Consider the following 18239-nt stretch of genomic DNA (forward strand, 5'->3'; position numbering starts at 1 on the left):
TCTCTGAGCCTGGTGTTCTCATTTTTAAAATAAGGCTCAGAGCAGTCCCTGCCTTCTTGAGTTGGGAGATTCACACGAGAGATTTCATTTAAATTGTTTAGCACAGAGCAAGATGTTTGCAAATGTTAGCTGTTGCCATTTTAAGTAAATATTTCGCAGTCTAAAATGTTGGCATTGCCAGTTTCTCTAATGGCTGAAGTGTGATGGTAGAATAGAGCTAAACCCACCCATAGTTTTTCTCGTTGTTAAGAAAACAATTTGTTTCCAAGTTTGCTTTGATGCATATAATTAATACTCCCTGTCCTTGGTTTTAAGGAAAAGTATCTTCCCTTCCTCTGACCCTTTTTTTTTAAAAAAATAAATTTATTTATTTTTTGGCTGCGTTGGGTCTTCAGTGCAGCATGTGGGCTTTCTCTAGTTGCGGTGAGCGGGGACTACTCTTTGTTGCAGTGCGCAGGCTTGTCTTGTTGTGGAGCACGGGCTCTAGGCGCACGGGCTTCAGTAGCTGTGGCTCGTGGGCTCTAGAGCGCAGGCTCAGTAGTTGTGGCGCATGGGCTTAGTTGCTCCGCGGCATGTGGGATCTTCCCGGACCAGGGCTCGAACCTGTGTCCCCTGCATAGGCAGGAGGATTCTTAACCACTGCGCCACCAGGGAAGTCCTCTGACCCTTTCTTATTCCCATGGTGAATATTTTAATTGTGGAAGAAAAATCCCATTGGTTCATGGTTGGCATCTTATTTCTTCTCTCTAGAGGCAGTATTTCCACAGCTCCAAACATATGAAAACTGAAAATTTCATACTACTTATTACCTTTATTGCAAAATCAAATAGTAATTTTGCCGGTGCAATCACTGGTCTGAAACAGAAACAGGAAAAATTATTGATGGGTCGGTTTTTAAAATCCATAACATTGTATAACATGATGACTGTAGTTAACAATACTGTACTGTTTATTTGAAAATGGCTAAGAGAGTAGATCTTAAACTTAAAAGTTCTCATCACAAGGAAAGTAATTTGTAACTATGTATGGTGATGGATGTTAACTAAATTTCTTGTGGTAGTCATTTCACAATATATACATATGTCAAATCATTATGTGGTACACCTTAAACTCATACAATGTTGTATGTCAATTATCTCTCAATAAAACTGGAAAAAAGTAAAACCAAAAGTATGTATAACAAGAACTGAAGATCAGATGAGACATTGGAAGGATTTAACTTTTCCTCTGTAATGGTGAATCATAATTAAACACCCAGAAGAATGACTTATAAAATAAATTCTTAGGTTAGTTGTGTTTTGTTTTGTTTTGTTTTGTTTTTGCAGTATGCGGACCTCTCACTCTTGTGGCCTCTCCCGTTGCGGAGCACAGGCTCCGGACGCGCAGGCTCAGCAGCCATGGCTCACAGGCCCAGCCGCTCCGCGGCACATGGGATCTTCCCGGACCGGGGCACGAACCCGCGTCCCCTGCATCGGCAGGCGGACTCTCAACCACTGCGCCACCAGGGAAACCCTTGTTTTGTTTTTTACTTTTTTTTAGTGGAAAACTTTTAAACCTGTAACAAAAGCAGACAGCATAATGAACTTCCTTGTACTCATCGCCCATCTTTAACATTTATCACTTATGGTCAGTCTTGTTTTCTTGCCTAAACCATTTGGAAGAATAGCTTGCTAGTTACTGACTTTTGCGAGACTAACTTCGTCCTCGGATAATGACAGTTGTTATTCTCTGAAATTGGTTTTCAAATCCTTCTTTCTTTTCCATTCATTCATTCATTTATGGCTGCGGTGGGTCCTCCTTGCTGTGCGCAGGCTTTCTCTAGTTGCGGCGAGCGGTGGCTACTCTTCGTTGCGGTGTGTGGGCTTCTCATTGCGGTGGCTTCTCTTGTTGTGGAACACGGGCTCTAGGCGCGTGGGCTTCAGTAGTTGTGGCACGCGGGCTCTAGAGCGCAGGCTCAGTAGTTGTGGCGCACGGGCTTAGTTGCTCCACAGCATGTGGGATCTTCCCGGACCAGGGCTCGAACCCGTGCCCCCTGCATTGGCAGGCGGATTCTTAACCACTGCGCCACCAGGGAAGCCTTCAAATCCTTCTTTCTTAATCCACACCTTCGATACTTTGTTATACTGTGTGTTGGGTGGTGGTGATAGAGAAGACAGACAGAGGGGAGAGATGCAGACAGACTGGGAGACAAAGACAAGAAGTCAAGATAAGAGGGAAGGAAAGGGTGGGGGCTGGGACAGGGGCAGAGTGGGGATGGGGGTTGGCAGGGAAGAGATCCAGAGATGAGAAGGAAAAAGAGCCAGATCATGAGAGAGCAGTGCTGGAGACTGAGTGAGACTGACAGACAGGTGGCTTGTGGATGGGTAACTGGAGGGAGAGCAGGTGAGTCACTTCACCTCTGCTTCCACTTCCTGCCCTCTCAAGTGCACTCGGTACTAGCTGTTTTTCACTCACGTTCAGTGACATAAACTTTAGCCTTATTACTCTTAAATTCTCTTTGGAGACCTAATCCTTATCAGTCTCACCAGGCCTCAAATTTGCCTGATAGCACTGTACATTGAATACCTTAAAATTTAATTTAAAGGCGGGCCATGAGTAGAATTAGCCATTGCTTTTTGGAGCCAAAATGCCTGTTTGGGGGTCATGTTCACTTACTCCAGTTAGCAACAGGAATAATAATGGCTAATGAGACCTTCTGGGGAACTTGCCTGCCATGGGGAAGCCCCTTCACTTAAGTCGGGTCTAAACTGGCCCAGTAGCCTTGATGATGCTTCAAAAGAGAACAGGCATTGTGAAATGAGTGCTTGCAAACAAACCATCCCAGGCCTGGCAGGCAGAGGGGAGGGCTTTCAGTCTGTTGCAAATGGCCTGTGACAGAATAAAAATGCTTTTATGGTTAGCAGGCTCACTGTGGACAGTTTGCATCTGGGCCAGTTACAGGGATCCATGGAACCTTTCTTCGCCCACAGACAAGAAGTGTGTGGAGGCATCGGGATCTCACCGGGTGTCTGCCTGTTAGGAGACTGTAACAAATCCTATTTCTTTTGAAAGCACAGAGAAATGTACTTTCCTGTTACACCTTGTTTTAGGATCTTGGCCGTGGTTTACATTCCATTAAAAAGTTACTGTATTTCCTAGATCTTTATAAAAGTTTTCCTGGTCAGGTTGCATTTGCTTTTCATCTTTACTGTCTGTCATTTCTGCTTTTCTTAATTCAGGTTAACAGATAATTAAGGTGCACTCTTCAATCATGACTTAATATTTTTACCTTCTTGCTAAAGAGAAACAAGTACAGGGTGTTCTTACACCTGAGTTCATTTTAAGAAACACTGAGCGGTGGTGCTGTATGTCCTGCATTGCATTAGGCAGGTGCTGAAGACTCTGATAAGAATGCCTGGTCTCTGCCCCAAAGGAATTCACATTATTGTGGTAACAATAATACGAGAAGGAATAATTATCCTGTAGTGCAGTGCCCTGGTGCCAGGTACCGCTCCCGCATTCGTGCAAAAATTCTCTGCATGCAGTATGCGTTGACCTCTCCTGACGGCCCAGCTAGGTTGAAACCATCGTGCAGTTGAGAAACTGAGGCTCAGAAATTAATATCTTAAAGACATGGTGGACTGAGATTTGAACAAGGCTTGTCCACCCTGGAGCCCAGGCTTACCGTACTGCAAGGGACATGGGAACAGATTCCTTACTGTGTCCCTATCAGACACCAAGTGCTCCCCCGATGAGGTGAAGGGGAAGTAGTCAACGGGAGGAGAGGCGGTAGGGAGGCAGAAGGACCCGTCAGAGGTTTCCTAGAGGGCGTGAGGGCGCAGGATACGGAGTGGGCTGGGAAGGCATTCCAGGGGGAGTGACTGGCCCTTGTCCAGGTGCACACAGCTGAGGCAGCAACAGGGAAACTGCAAGGCATTTGGGGAGGCTGGGTGAAGAGTGGGTGTAGTGGGGGGGGGGGGAAGGTGCTGCTTCTGGAGCGCCGACTTCTCCTGTAGAGGTGGTGGCAGTAACAAGCCCAGCCGTTTTCTGAGGGCCCCTTTTACTCGCTAGGAGCAGTGTCGCCTGCATTATGGGCAAACTGGCACATCATAGCACTGTGCCTTCTGTTGCCACAGGTGACAGCACGAGTATTGAGAAATGTGACTGAGCGTTGACTGGCAGAGCTGCCTCCCAAGGTTTCTGTTCTGCCTCTTGGCCAGCAGCCATCTCAGTGGGTTTTAACAGAAGAGTGACTTGGTCAGATCTGCATTTTAGAACGACTGCTCTGGTGGCAGTGTGGAGGTGGAATGAAGGGGGGGCGTCGAAGGGGGAAACCAGTCAAGGGTGTGGTGGGGCATGGAAAGTATGGGACTGATCAGAGGTTTAGGAGGGAAAGTGGCCAGGCTGTGGGTGTGCACTTACTGGGATGAGAGGGAGGGGAAGGTGTGTGAATGATGGGGTTGAGAATGGATTGAAGACGGTAGGGTCTTATTTTATAGTGGTCTTTATACTTCATTTGCAGTAACTGTAGACTTCTTTGACAGTAGATTCTTAGAAGGTGACACAAAATTCCTTTTATTTTTTTGCTTTCTGGTGGCGGGAGGGGGGCAGGGACTGTGTACCTTCAGAAGGGAGCACTGTGTATCTGGACTGCCGATGGGGACAGAGGTTAGGATGGAGAATTCTGTTTTCTAAAATTGGCTAGGAACATTATAATGTAAAAAGATTCCCAGACACAGTTAGACCTTGGGCTAATTTAAATAACTTTATTTTTTAACTTTTTATTTTTTAAAGGAGATTTCTCTAAGAAACCCATTTAATTTATTACCTACAATGCCCCTAAGTGGGAAGTAATACAACTGCATTTATCTAAAAAGAAAACTGAGTAATGCGGGCTTTGCGCTAATTTATTGCAGCCCCCTTTCTAGGCCCCTCTCCCTGTCAGGTTGCTGGGGTTCTAGTGAACCAAATCTGTAGTGTAGCAGTTGTGAACCTGCAAGGCCCTCGGGGTCTGGTGTGGAATTCGGAGCCTCCATGTCCTTGGATGGAAAAATATTAAAACTTTATTTCACTAAACATAACTGAAAATTAGTATATTATTCTTTTTGAATGTAGGTAACAAACCACAGTAATATTAGCAGTACTTGTGACGTTGCCACCAGTAGAAATCAGATATTTTCATATCATGTAACAATTGTAATTATTACTTACACTCATTACTACTTTGAACTGACAGTAGCTACTACTAGAGCTTGTTATTTAAGGTGTTAATAAAGGAGCATATATTTAATGCATTAATAAAGAAGCACCGTATCACAAATTACTTCTTTAAAAATATTTTGAGGACTGTTTCAATAGAGTTGTTTTCCTTTGCAGTGCTGCATAGGTATTTGATGCATTTACAAACTGTATTCTGAGAAGGAGTCCCTGGACATCACCAGAGGGTCCACAACACAGCCCAACTGAAGACCCCTCCCTTAGTAGCCTTGATGTGTCAGGCTATAGCCTTGGGTCCCGGTGTTAACCCTGCTTCTCTTGCCAGGCACGGTCTGGTTCAGGGTCCACCTCCTTCCTACTGAGCTCGCCCCCCTCACAACTCCTGGCCCTCAGTGTCTGTGTCCTTATCAATTAATCCGCAGGACAGCGCCCATCTTTTATTAGACTTTTGCTTTGAGGGTGTGTCAGTTTTCATGAACTGTGTTTCTCCCACAAGGAGCAGAGGCTGTGTGATGATTCCTTGCATCGTTACCACGTTGCCCTACCCCTGCTCCCCAGCAGCTGACACAGTGTTTTGGGGCGCTGGGAACATTTTGTTCAGAGTGAGAACTTAATGCCAAGGCTATATTCAGCTAAACTTGTTTTTTTTTTAAAATAATTTTAACTGCTCCGGGTGAGGGTGTAAATTACAAAACAAAGGACCATGTAGAATGTAGATAAAATGGCTTTCATCGAGTTCAGATTGTGGGAAACAATACTTTTCCTCTAAGCTCATATCATAAAAAGTTGTATTAGACTGTTAAATAGTCTGAGCGTGATCTCCTCAGCTGGAACCGAGTATGAAGTAAAACGCGAAGGCTGCCTTCTTTTCTGAAGGACCTGTTTTATAGATTTTTAAATTACAGAGGTTCCTTGAGCTAGAGCATAATAATGAAGGGCCCACAAAGGAAATAAGACTAAAGCAACCAGGGTTTCAATGATTGAATGTGAGCAAAAGTGAAGGGAATGTTTATCACCCGCGACTCGCCCCACGCTCGCGCCCCTCCCCCACCCTGAACCCCAGTGAGAGCCCCAGTGTGGATAGTAATGACTGCCACAGAGCTGGCTGCTCTCACTCTAGAAGGAACCGTGACCTTGGGCACGAGCGCCAACAGGAAGGTGGGAAGCTTCCCAGGGATGTTTTTCCTGGAGGTGAAGTCTCCCCTCCCCTCCCCTCCCCTCCCCTCCCCTCCCCTCCCCTCGGGACTGCAGTAGCACATTACTTCCTCCTGCTTTTTGCCAGTGGCAGCTCCAGCAGCAGCCCCTGAAAGTCTAGACAGATATGCCACATGGGAGAATCTTTTGTAAACATTTTTGATCAGTGACTCACAACTTTAAGAAAGGATTATCTTTGTATAGAATGCTCTTTAAATTGTACTTTAAAGACCCAAGCTATTTTCTTAGAATACTGTCCAGATAAGTTAATCACGCACAGATCCAGTGCATTCTATGGCATTGTTCTTACACAATTTTCAGTTTGCTATTCTCATAGTTGGAGCCATAGCTTTTTAGAGCTTTGGAGGCATTTTTTTAGATAGCACCATTCTTGGTATATGACTTTTCCTGAGTTTTGTTGGTGAGTAGGAACCTTTTCATTAAAGATGTGGTGAAATAACAAAAGGATTTTCAATGAGATGGGAGACATTTTTGAAGACATAAAAAATATTTTAAAAAGGTAACTCAGGACGCTGCAGAAAACGTTAACTAAGCTTTTTAAGAATAATAGATGCTAAGATTCCTTTTTCCACTGGCAGAACAGAAGGGGGAGCTGTTTGGGGCATCCTTTTTTAATGAATCCTTTAGGGGGTCTAACCTGGGACTGGCAGGAAGTTCATGTATTAAGCAAGGAAGATTTAAGTACATTCTGCAACTTTGGCCTTGTAAACTGTGATCATTTTTAAGGTTGACAAGCATAGTTCACTGTGAAATGAAGCAAGGAACTTGGCATTTATACATTGTGAGTCAATTTTGACATCAGCCTGGATTGGGAATTCACTGGAAGGTTTTGGTGTTCGACTGTGGCTACACTTCAGTGTCTCGATCCAGAGGCAGGCATGAGCAATACTTCCCTTTGGGCTTTGGCCATTAATTTGTGGAATGGAGCAAGAATTGGAGAGGAAAATTGAAAGGCTGCCTTGGATTTCCTGACGTCCTGTTGAATCAAAAAGCTGTGGGAGGCCCTTTCCTTCCTGACAAAGGCCTCATCCCTTCACATGAAATTCTCAGCATCTGTCTCCACGTTAGGGACAGTCCCTCTTTAACCCATACTTTTAAGTCGACAGTCAACCCTGAGCCAGTATCTGTGTTCTGCCTATTCCAGGTGTTTTCCAGGCTACTTCCCCTGATTATGTAACTTTGATCAAATCCAGATGCTGCAGAATGTTTGATAGAAGAGGTCAAATGGCATTTGAGAAGAAAAGCATTTCTGTATTCATGACTTTGCTTTAATTTCCTGTGTAGGCCTGGTCCGCGCAAGTCGTGTGCTCATGGCCACGAAGTTGGGACACTGGAGGGGAATGCACACATACTTTTTCAGGACAGCTTGAGGAGATTCCCTCCCCACCCTGTGTACTTTTTCATGTTAGACGATCAATTATATAAGTGTCCGCTGGCTTCTATATATGACAGGTTTTTTAATTTTTGTAATTGTTTTCTGATTATAAAAACAATCCACGTTCATTGTGAGAAATATGCCAAAATACAGAAAAGAATAAAGAAAACTTAAAATGTTCGTAATCCCACCACCCCAAGTTAAATTACTGTTAATGGTACTGTTAACATACTACCACGCATTAACTACTGTTCACATTTTGATATAGTTCCTTCTGGACTTTTTTTCAATTTTTATGAAATGGGGGATTGTTATAGTATATTTCCAAGTTATTAGATATTTTTTCCAAAAATATTTTGAATGGCTTTACGAATGTATTCTATTTTATCGATGGACCACGAACTAACTTATCTCGTGTTGCTAAATATTGTGTACCTTTCCTTTTCTGTGCTGTTACTTAAAAATCAGTATATACAAATCATTGTGTGGGTCTCCTGGGATAAATTCCTAGCAGTATGTCAAAGGTGATGGAATTCTTTAAAGACTCAGTTCGGTTTACATTTCCAGTTTTTCTCCTAAAATGTTACAGCAATATCTATACCAACTATTAGCATTGTATGAGAGTGCCCATTTCATTGAAGTTTTACCCTGTTAGCCTCAAGAAAATGTCCCTGCCCAATTTCATGGAGAATTTGCTTTGAAATTCATGAAAGACATGAAAGCATGTCTACCCTCTTTGATTATTAGGAGGGTAGACGTGCTTTCTGTGTTTAACGGTAATTTAAATTTCCCGTGTGCTGCTTATTCATAGTTTTGGTCTATTTTTCCATAGAGGAGGGTTTTATCTTTTCCTTTTGATATGCAAGAGTTCTTTTATGTTAAGAATCCTTTGCCTTGGACATATATACACTACCAAACGTAAAATAGATAGCTAGTGGGAAGCAGCCGCATAGCACAGGGAGATCAGCTCGGTGCTCTGTGACCACCTAGAGGGGGGGGATAGGGGGGGGGGGGGGGGAGGGAGACGCAAGAGGGAAGAGATATGGGAACATATGTATAACTGATTCACTTTGTTATAAAGCAGAAACTAACACACCATTGTAAAGCAATTATGCTCCAGTAAAGATGTTAAAAAAAATAAAGAGTAAAGAAAAAAAAAAAAAGAATCCTTTGCCTAATAATTTTACTTAATATCGACGTAACGACAGTAGAAGCTCTTTTGACTTGCTTTCACCGAACTGACTTGCTGAAGCGACCAGCGGCTCGGCTTCCTTCATAACACATGCCTCTCTGGTGCCCATGGGGTAGGGCAGCCGCTCCACTACCACACGTTGCTCCCACCACCTGAGTCACAGCCACACCCAGAGCCACTTGTGTTTCTTTCTACACCTCTTTATTTCAGATACACTTGTTGCTTTAATTACTTGGTTAATATGAAACCAGTGAAATCCAAATGTGAACAGAGATTTGTCTCTATGAAAATTTAAGTGAATGTTTTAGATAGCCTCTGTAAATGCAGGTAACTTTTTAAAAATTGCTACAGGACTAGGTGTGAGTGACACACCTATAAACATTGGAAGGGATTGTACTGGGATGACATATCGAATGGCTCCAGCTTCTTCTTCCACCTGTAGGAAGCTGAAGTGAGATGATGCATTATAGGTAGGATGGTAAGACAACATCCAACTGTAAACACATACCCACACTCAAAAGGACAGTCCTTGGCCCTGTTGTCAAGACTAGCAAATCAGTGTACATTCAGGTGGGGTTAGGGGATCACAGATTTTAATTTTCAAAAATTCCCTGCTTTGACCAGGTTTTTTTGGTTAATCGGTCAGTCTGTGATCACGATGGCACTAGATACACTTTTAGAGCTGCTGTAAGTAAGTACTCAGAGAACAGGGCCTAACGCATCACTAAGCCTTTTGCACATTCTAGGAAATGGTAGTGTTACAAGACGCTCTTCCTTGAAATTATCTTTGCCCTCAAGATTCATAAAACGAAATTACCAAGCACAGTAGTGACGTAATTGGGGATTTTCTCTTTTAGAAAAACAATTCCTGAAGGTTCACTATAGTCCGTAGTACAAAAGCTAGAATTGAGAGGCCTTCTTATTTATGTTCTATTGGTTTATTCCAAAGAGATAGTTTAAAGAATGCTTGTTTCTGAAAGTTCTCCAGTTGTGTTCCTGGAAGTTAGGCTAGTCTCTCAGATGTATCAGGTACCTCCAGTGTCTTTTTTGAAGGGAGTGCTGCAGAATCACGCCCATCCCTGAGCTGGGTGTTACTGCCCAAGAAAAGATGTTTGGGGGTCCTCTAAATCCATAAAAAGGGAAATTTAAAACAATTTTGTTCTGTTGCCATTTATGTTTGGTGTAAACAGATGGTAGGCCTTTCCATTCTTCTCAAATTAGAATTTTCCCCTTTCCCCCTTTTTAAAAGTTTGATCTCTTAGCCATAATATTCTATAACTGTTAAGATCTACTTGGAGTAGATTTGCTGGCGTGAAAGGACCCATGGAGAGTTTGAACATAGTTCAAAAAAAAAAAGAACGACAAGAAAAACCTTCAGGAAAAAATATTGAACTGTGTTTAACCCTGCAGTGAGTAATAGTCACACATTCCTAACGTAAAAGATGTTGATTGGTTTTCAACTTTTAGAATCTACCTATAGACAAAAATGAAAGACTTTATTAAAGAATAGAAGAACAGAATTTCTTTTACACAAAGTGGAAGGAAATGTAAAGAAGGCCATACTTTGAGTGTAGAGGGGGGAAAGCTGGAAGGAAGGGTAGGATGTTAATATCCTTATCTTGTGAGGTAAATAGTTGAGAGAGACGGCCTCTAGCAGGAAGAAAAAGAAATAAAAGCGTAAGTCTGTTACGGAAAATGCAAAGGTGACCAGTAGAGGCTGGTGCAGGAGAGATGGGGGGGAGAGGGAACAGCGATTATAATGATACAGCTTCTGTTCAGAGAGATGGAGGTGTTCACCAAGAAAACAGCTGTTGCCTCTGGGTGTAGAGGGGAGTGGGATGGAAACTGTTTGTCCTTCATTATAAGCTCTTCGGCACTATTTGACTTTTAAATTATGTACGTTTATTAACTTTCCTACATTTAAAAATGTTTTAAAGCAAGAAACTTTTGCTCCATGTTATAACATAAGCAACGGCAAAGACGTGTGAGGATGGACTGTCTCTGTTTCTAGTCGAATTTTTTGAATTAGTGAACTTAAAAAGTTTAAACCATTTGGGAACGGTAGTTACCACTCTGGAATGCAAATATTTAGGGTTTTTCACAAGATTTGGGAAAGGAAGAGTCCATTTTTTAAATCACCTTTCTGATTAATAGCTAATACGTGCAGATGTTAAGAAATGGAATAAATTAAGAATATATATAATGTTGGATACACAGACTTTTTTTGCTCCTGAGAATAAAACTTTCTTCCCTGTTTCTTTCTTCTGTTTCTCTCTTTCTCTTCCAGAAGCCCTTCAGAGGCCAGTAGCATCTGACTTCGAGCCCCAAGGTCTGAGCGAAGCAGCTCGTTGGAACTCTAAGGAAAACCTTCTCGCTGGTCCCAGCGAAAATGACCCCAACCTTTTCGTTGCACTGTATGATTTTGTGGCCAGTGGGGATAACACTTTAAGCATAACTAAAGGTAAAAGATCTGTGGGCAGCTGGTGATGGTTGCAAGAGACAGAAATCCGGGGAAGCCGGAGCCGGACTGGCTGCCCCTTTGCTGGCGGAAAGAGCAGCTTTAGTTTGGAATGCAGAGAGACCCGAAAAACTAACGGCATCCTTACAAGCGTCACTTTTCCTTAAGGAGAAGAGTTCCTGCATAGTTCTTGGCAAAAACAGAGCTTTCCCTATTTTATATTGAAAAAGACATCTGGACCAAACACTGAAAACACTTCTTTTTTTTTTTTTAAGAAAAAGTATCTTTCCACTAAAAGCTTCCTTATATTAGAAACAAAGCACTTGAGTAATAGATTTATAAAAACTGAGGCTATATATTTATCTGCATATTCAATATAAACAGGAAGCTTCATACTCATACGCTTGTAAATACATATATTTATGTGGACTTGTTAAAATGCAATAGGTATTTAGGAATTTGGAGATCTTTAGTAATCATAGAAGAGTATATGAGAATGAACGAATTAGCTTCTAAAACTGATATGTCTGATTTGGTTCTTTTCTTCTAAGGTGAAAAGCTCCGGGTCTTAGGCTACAATCACAATGGGGAATGGTGTGAAGCCCAAACTAAAAATGGCCAAGGGTGGGTCCCAAGCAACTACATCACGCCAGTCAACAGTCTGGAGAAACATTCCTGGTACCATGGGCCCGTGTCCCGCAACGCCGCTGAGTACTTGCTGAGCAGTGGGATCAATGGCAGCTTCTTGGTTCGGGAGAGCGAGAGCAGTCCTGGGCAGAGGTCCATCTCACTGAGATACGAAGGGAGGGTGTACCACTACAGGATCAACACTGCTTCTGATGGCAAGGTAGGGGGCCCCAGGCAGGGGAGCCGATGGGCCAGGGTGGGGACAAGAGGTCCTGCCGCTAGGTTGATAAGGTTTTGCAACAAAGCTCAACCAAGAAGATGTTTGAAAGAGCAGGCATCATCCCACTAGCCTTGTTAAAGACCCTCCGTTGAGGACCGATCATGTGACGTTACAAGTCCACAGGCTGATGTGGTTCTCTAATTGTCCTGCTGGAGTTTGGTTATCAGCAGGTTCATAAGATAAGTGGATCGTCTGCTGGGTTTTGGACGTATTTCTTACACTAAGACTCTTCCTTTTTAAAAAAAATCTCTTATTATGAAAGTAATTTATCCTAAGTGAGGAAAATTCACACAATAGATGGTTATTTTTAAAGTGAAAGACCACCTTAATAGCACCTCCCCAAAACAAGTCTGGTACGTGGCTTTCTTTCTATAGATAAAATCACATTTGTGTGTGTGTGTGTGTGTGTGTGTGTGTGTGTATAATACATATATACACACAGTTTTTAAACAAAAATGGGATCACGTCATACCCGTATATTTCCAAACCCGAACTGTAGTTTTGTAAAGGCGTTGATATATATGGTTTTGTGGTCATCATATAAACAGTCATTAAGAGTCCGTGAAGGGAAGGGAGAAATTAACATTTACTGAGTTCCTACTGTTTGCTGGGGCATTTTTCAGTCTTCATTTCTTTTAAACCTCACGTTAGTCCTCAGGGCAGATACTGCTTTCAGCTGCATTTTTGCATTAAAGAAATGAAGGCTTAGAGGGATAAAATTTCTTGCTGAAGATCACATAGTGTGTAATTGATGGGAACTAGGCTCAGATTCCACTGTCTGCTCCACTGCACCATGCTGTCGTTGAGGGTGTAGGTAGGTGGATTGTCGGGATGGGCCCAGATGGTGTATGTATTTTTTTAATAATATGTAATGCATGCACATGGTTTAAACAAAAAAAAATGAATTGCCGTGAAACATAATTCTGTCTCCTAATTCAGTTCCCCTGCCCAGAGGCAACCACTGGGACCAGTTTCTTGCAGAGTTCCCCAGTATATATATGTTTATATTTTTAAAAAAAAACACAAATGATGCATAATCTACACTGTTCTGCATCTTGCTTTTCCCACCTGATAATATATTTTGGAGATTGTTTTATGGCAGCACATTCAGAGCTGCCTCATTCTTATTAATGACTGCCTAGCATGGATGGACCATCATTTATTCAAACAGTCCCCTGCTGGCCGACTTTTAGGCTGTTTCCAATCTTTTGCTGTTATAAATAATGCTGTTGTAAAGTGGATTTCAAACCTTTAAAAAAAAATAGCCCACTGTAAAAAAAAAAAGTTTTACATCACCACCCAGTACACACACTAGGAACAGAAGGTTCATGAAACCCTACTTACTCTTACTGTACGTAATGCATTCTGATACTTTATATACCATTCTGTTCTGTTTCATTTTTTTTGAAACTCCTGGTCACGATGCACTGAGTTTATTTCATAGACCCACTAGTGGGTCACGACTGGCATTTTGAAAATACACTGCACATACTTCTTTGTGTCCAGTCCAAGCATATGCAAGGTAAGTTGCTAGAACTGATTGGAGTTTATGTGTATTTAAAGCTTGTGTAGATATTGCCAGATTACTTTCTTTAGAAATTGTACAGATGTGTTTTCTCACCAGCAATGCTGTGAGAGTGCGTGTTTCCCCTTCCCCTCATCAGCAGTATATTCTCAGACTTGTAAAAACATCCCTGTCACTGACTGGTAAAGATGGTATCTCATTATGTTTAATATCCCTGTGCTTCCTATGCCATTTACTAAACTCATCCTTTCCTGTGTATTTGAGGTATACCAAATTTGCATATGTATTTAGGTCTGCTCTCTTCCATTGGTCTGTCTGTTCATATGCCAGAATCACACTTTTAATTGTTATGGCTTTATAATATGTTTTAATATCTGGTAGGGCTAGTTTAGTTCCTTTTTTTTTTTTTTTTTTTTTTTTTTTTTGGGCCGTGCCATGCGGGGGGGGCATGCAGGATCCTAGCCCCCCCCACCCCCCAATGACCAGGGATCGAACTCACGCCCCCTGCAGTGGAAGCGCAGAGTCCTAACTACTGGGAAGTAGTGGGAACTCCTGGGGACTGGGAAGTCCCTAGTTCCCATTTCTTAATCTTGCTAGCATTTTCATGGCTCTCCTCGCACATTCATTTGTACCATACAAATGCACAATACGTTTCTTTCTTCAGTGTTCTTATCTGTTGTTTTTTCCACATGTCTCAAAGTCTCCTGGCTAGAGTCCTTATTGCCAATATCTGATCCTTTTCGTCATTGCACATGTCTTTATACCAGCACTGTAGTCTGTAGGACGGACAGCATAGTCTGCCTTCGATGTGTGACCAGAGGTCGGCATCATCAATGTGCTTTTCACGTCACTGTTCTCGTCCCCGATGTGGAACTAGGTCCTCCGTTCTGGGGGATGTATTCCAGGGTGCTGGGCCCTTTGAAACCTTGGCTTCAGACCACAAGGGTGCCTTTTTAGTGAATTAGAACACCAGAGTGCGCCGCCCATGAGGGAGGTGATTTCTTGGAGCTGACAGCTTGCTTCCCATCTGTGCCGTTTATCCAGGGCGAGCCCCGCTGCACCACGGTAATCAGTTGAGGTTTGTCCTGAACAGGATAATGGTTCCTTTTCCCTGGAGCTGTTTAATCAGCGTCCTTGGAACGGATGCAGGCAGGCATGATCTAGTCTGACAACTCATTAGCTGGGGGTTGGTCTAAAATATGGTTAAAAGGGGGAGAGCAAAGCCTACGTGGATACATGATCTGCAGAATTTGAGAGTCATCTGACGAGGAAGCTGAGCCCTCTGTCTAAAATCTCATGTGTGCCAGGTGGTTCCCTTCATTCCAGGTAGGGCACAAGGAACCCATTTGATCAGGCTGTATCCGCTACTCATCAAAGTGACCTGGGCATCTTGCCCTCCTCCTTCCCTCCCCGGCAAAGACTCTCCCTTCAGCTGTCCGAGCACCTGGAGACTTCTCAACCCACGGGGTCATCAGGCCACACTCGAGGGGGCTCTGTTGGGTGGGATTATATTCCTGGAATGAGTGGAACAGTGTCAGAATCGGGAAGGGGGGGTATTACAACGACGCATGGGACAGTGTGGCCTGGCGTTGAAAAAAAGCTGCTCACATAGCAGAGCTTTGATGCAATCCTTTTTGGATTTCGAAAGGGAAAATTTAAAGTTTGGTGGGAGGAATAGGCTGGGGTTGAATAAGTTTTAATTCTTATTTTCAAATTAGCTAATCTTTAGAAAACAACTGAATTTAGAAGATTCTTCTCTAAGGCCCCAAAGGATTTCTTTCTGCCTCCACCCTCTTGGCTCTGCTTGACCTCCCTCCCATGTTCCTGAGCTTTCAGCAGCCATTGTCAGTTGGTCAGTCAGCCTGGGGCCACCGGCTCAGGGCCCAGAGCCTAGGACTCTGGGAGTTTCAGGCTAGACTCTTGAAAGCACCATACCAAACTGAGCCATTGCTGTTTCCTAGGCGTCCCGAGAGTCTTAGCAGCCCTCAGATACCCTGGGATTTGGTTTTCATTCTTACTGCTTTCTTAAAGTTTGGAATCCTCTGCCAATGTAGTTGAATTAAAGACTGATTTTCCTCCTCCACCACCCACCCCCGGTCGTTCTTCACTTGTTGTGGTTATTTGTGCCTGCATCTTATGTACCTGGGTGGGATGCTGCCACCAAGCCCCACGATTATAGCCCTTGATAGAGTCTTTCCTGTCCTTCCTTTTCTCCAAGAGTTGACGTTGATTTTCATGGCCTCCTAAAGTGACAGGTTTGAGTTGACAGGAGTGGAATTCGGGCATCAGCTTTAGCAGAGGTGGCAGGACACTGGTCAGCAGGTGCAGGCATCTGGTGAAAAGCCTGCTAAACCGTAGCTGATCTTCCCTTGTTGAGGAGACCGGGAGCATTATTATTAAGTACTGCTTCATTATTAAACACTGCCTTCCTGCTGGTATTTGAGTAGCTTGGAGGTTGGGTGGGGGGGTGGGGGTCACTTCCTGGCCTTGCAGCCTGTACATACTACGTCCCAGGTGGGACTCCAGGGTCTGAGGCAGCCAAAGGTTGCACACGTCCGATAAGCCTGTGAGTCTGGCTGTCAGGGGGAAAGCTGTTTCTGGTGAGTTTCTTTGACAAGTCCTATCTTTCGGGTCCCTGCGTGATTAGGAAGAGGCACACCCTGGCTGAGCACCCAGAGTGTTTATGTAACTGGGTGCATAGCATAATGACATGCCATTCATAACACTAATTTCACTTTCTTCTGTGAACATGCCATGAATTCCTGATGAAGATTACCCAGTTCGCTAGCAAAATGCTGCCCCAAACTAGCACTAATCAGAAGGAAGCCACCAGACTTGACTGTTAGAAGATGGCTGCGCCGTACATTTAAGGGAGTTTCAATATTTAATGTGTTGGTATGTTGGTATTTTATGTTGAAAAATGAACTAAGTTTGGGGGTCTGTAAATTTAATTATTGAAAAAGATGAAGTTTGCCCATTCAGTGAAACCTCCCATAACTCTGAAACCTCTAATAAAGGAGCCTGAGAGGGAATCAGCTGAGACCAAGAACAAATTCTGCATAAACTAGGGCTTCGGGGAGCCATTAGCATTCTGGGCGGTTGAGTGAACTTAATCTTGGGGCTGGGGAGTGCTCCTTTCAGGCTGACAGGGAGAAATAGGTAATGAGCCTTGCTCCCAGGCGACCTGCCCCTGGAGCCCAGCAAGTGAAACAGGCTCTTTTGCGTGTACTGTGCCAGTGATTTCCAAGGCGGAGGGGTGCTGTGGCTCCAGTGGGTGCCTTCTTGGAGTGGGTTTTCTCTCCTCTCGTCCCTCCTTAGTAGGAAAAGTGCCCACCAGCTGAGTAGCCAGAGAGAAGAGGGCTTGGAGCATTTGCAGCCTGTAGTGAAGCAGTTGGACAGCTGACTTCTCCAGAGAGGGGCGAGGATTTGGAACTCTCCCTGCATCCCCCACTCCATCATCTTTGTGAATTGCACGTGCCTTGGTGACTAACACCGAGGAGAGTGCCGTGTTGTCCACGTGCGGGCCTTAAGCTAAGGGCAGGCTCAGCGGTGCCCGCCTCTGCCCCCCACCCCGACCCAGCCCCTGGCACGTTCAGGGGCCTGAGTGAGGCTCATGGCCTCTCCCTAGAGTGGTTCACTTAGAGGTCTCTCCTCGGTGCCCCGAGGTCTAAAAGTAGGGCCTCCTCGCGGGCTGCCTCCTCACCCTGAAAGGTCCTGCCGTTGTTCAGAGGCACCGTCTTCCAGAGGGACGAGGTCCCCAGGGCTGCAGAACCTTTCTGGACAGTTCTTGGGTTGCTCAGAATTTTATTTTAGTAGGATTGCTACAGAAAGATTGTAAATTATAAATCTCTAAGCCAGAGTTTGCCATTGACTTGCATGATTTTTAAAAATTTGTCTGTCATCTCCCCAAGCAAAAAAGGAAAAATAAAATCTCCTGTTAAAGACTCCTGTTTACCCTCTTGAGAATTACAGACGGTTCAGATTGTATATTTGTTGTTATTTCCTTCTTCTGAAGTATTTTTATTATCTCACATTGCAAACATGCAGAAGGTAATGGAGCCTGCCATCGCCAACAGCCCAGGCCTTGGCCCCGCCATATGTGTTTCAGGCTTTTTCTTCCTGTTTCTTTTTTTTAAGTAGTAAAAGATATTACAGCTACAGCTGACTGATCCTGTCCCTTTTTGTCCCTCTGGCCTCAGGCATCACCACTGTCCCAAATCTGTTTCCTCCTTCCCGTGTCTTTGCAGTTTGGGCACGTCTTAAGTGAACACCTAGTCGTGATTCTTAGTATCCTTTTCACCTTCAGCGATCATGGGCTGCCCTTAGTGAGCCAGCAGATTCAGTTGTGTGCGTGGAGTCCAGATGTTCTAT

General features: G+C 43.7%; 1 protein-coding gene across 5 annotated transcripts in view; it reads left to right on the plus strand.

Moving 5' to 3' along the window:
* The window catches only part of ABL1 (ABL proto-oncogene 1, non-receptor tyrosine kinase), a 134218-nt gene that overhangs the window by 93397 nt on the left and 22582 nt on the right, over nt 1-18239 (plus strand). For 4 of the 5 annotated variants that reach the window (XM_029201797.1, XM_029201800.1, XM_029201799.1 and 1 more), the window contains exons 2-3: nt 11266-11439; nt 11988-12283. In XM_029201797.1, the coding sequence (XP_029057630.1) occupies nt 11266-11439; nt 11988-12283 (470 nt within the window). The remainder of the gene's footprint in view (nt 1-11265; nt 11440-11987; nt 12284-18239) is intronic. The other variant, XM_029201798.1, reaches the window with a different exon arrangement.

The sequence above is a fragment of the Monodon monoceros genome, unplaced genomic scaffold (assembly GCF_005190385.1).
Source record: "Monodon monoceros isolate NGI ecotype Baffin Bay Population unplaced genomic scaffold, NGI_Narwhal_1 Super_Scaffold_5, whole genome shotgun sequence".
Classification (NCBI taxonomy): Eukaryota; Metazoa; Chordata; class Mammalia; order Artiodactyla; family Monodontidae; genus Monodon; species Monodon monoceros.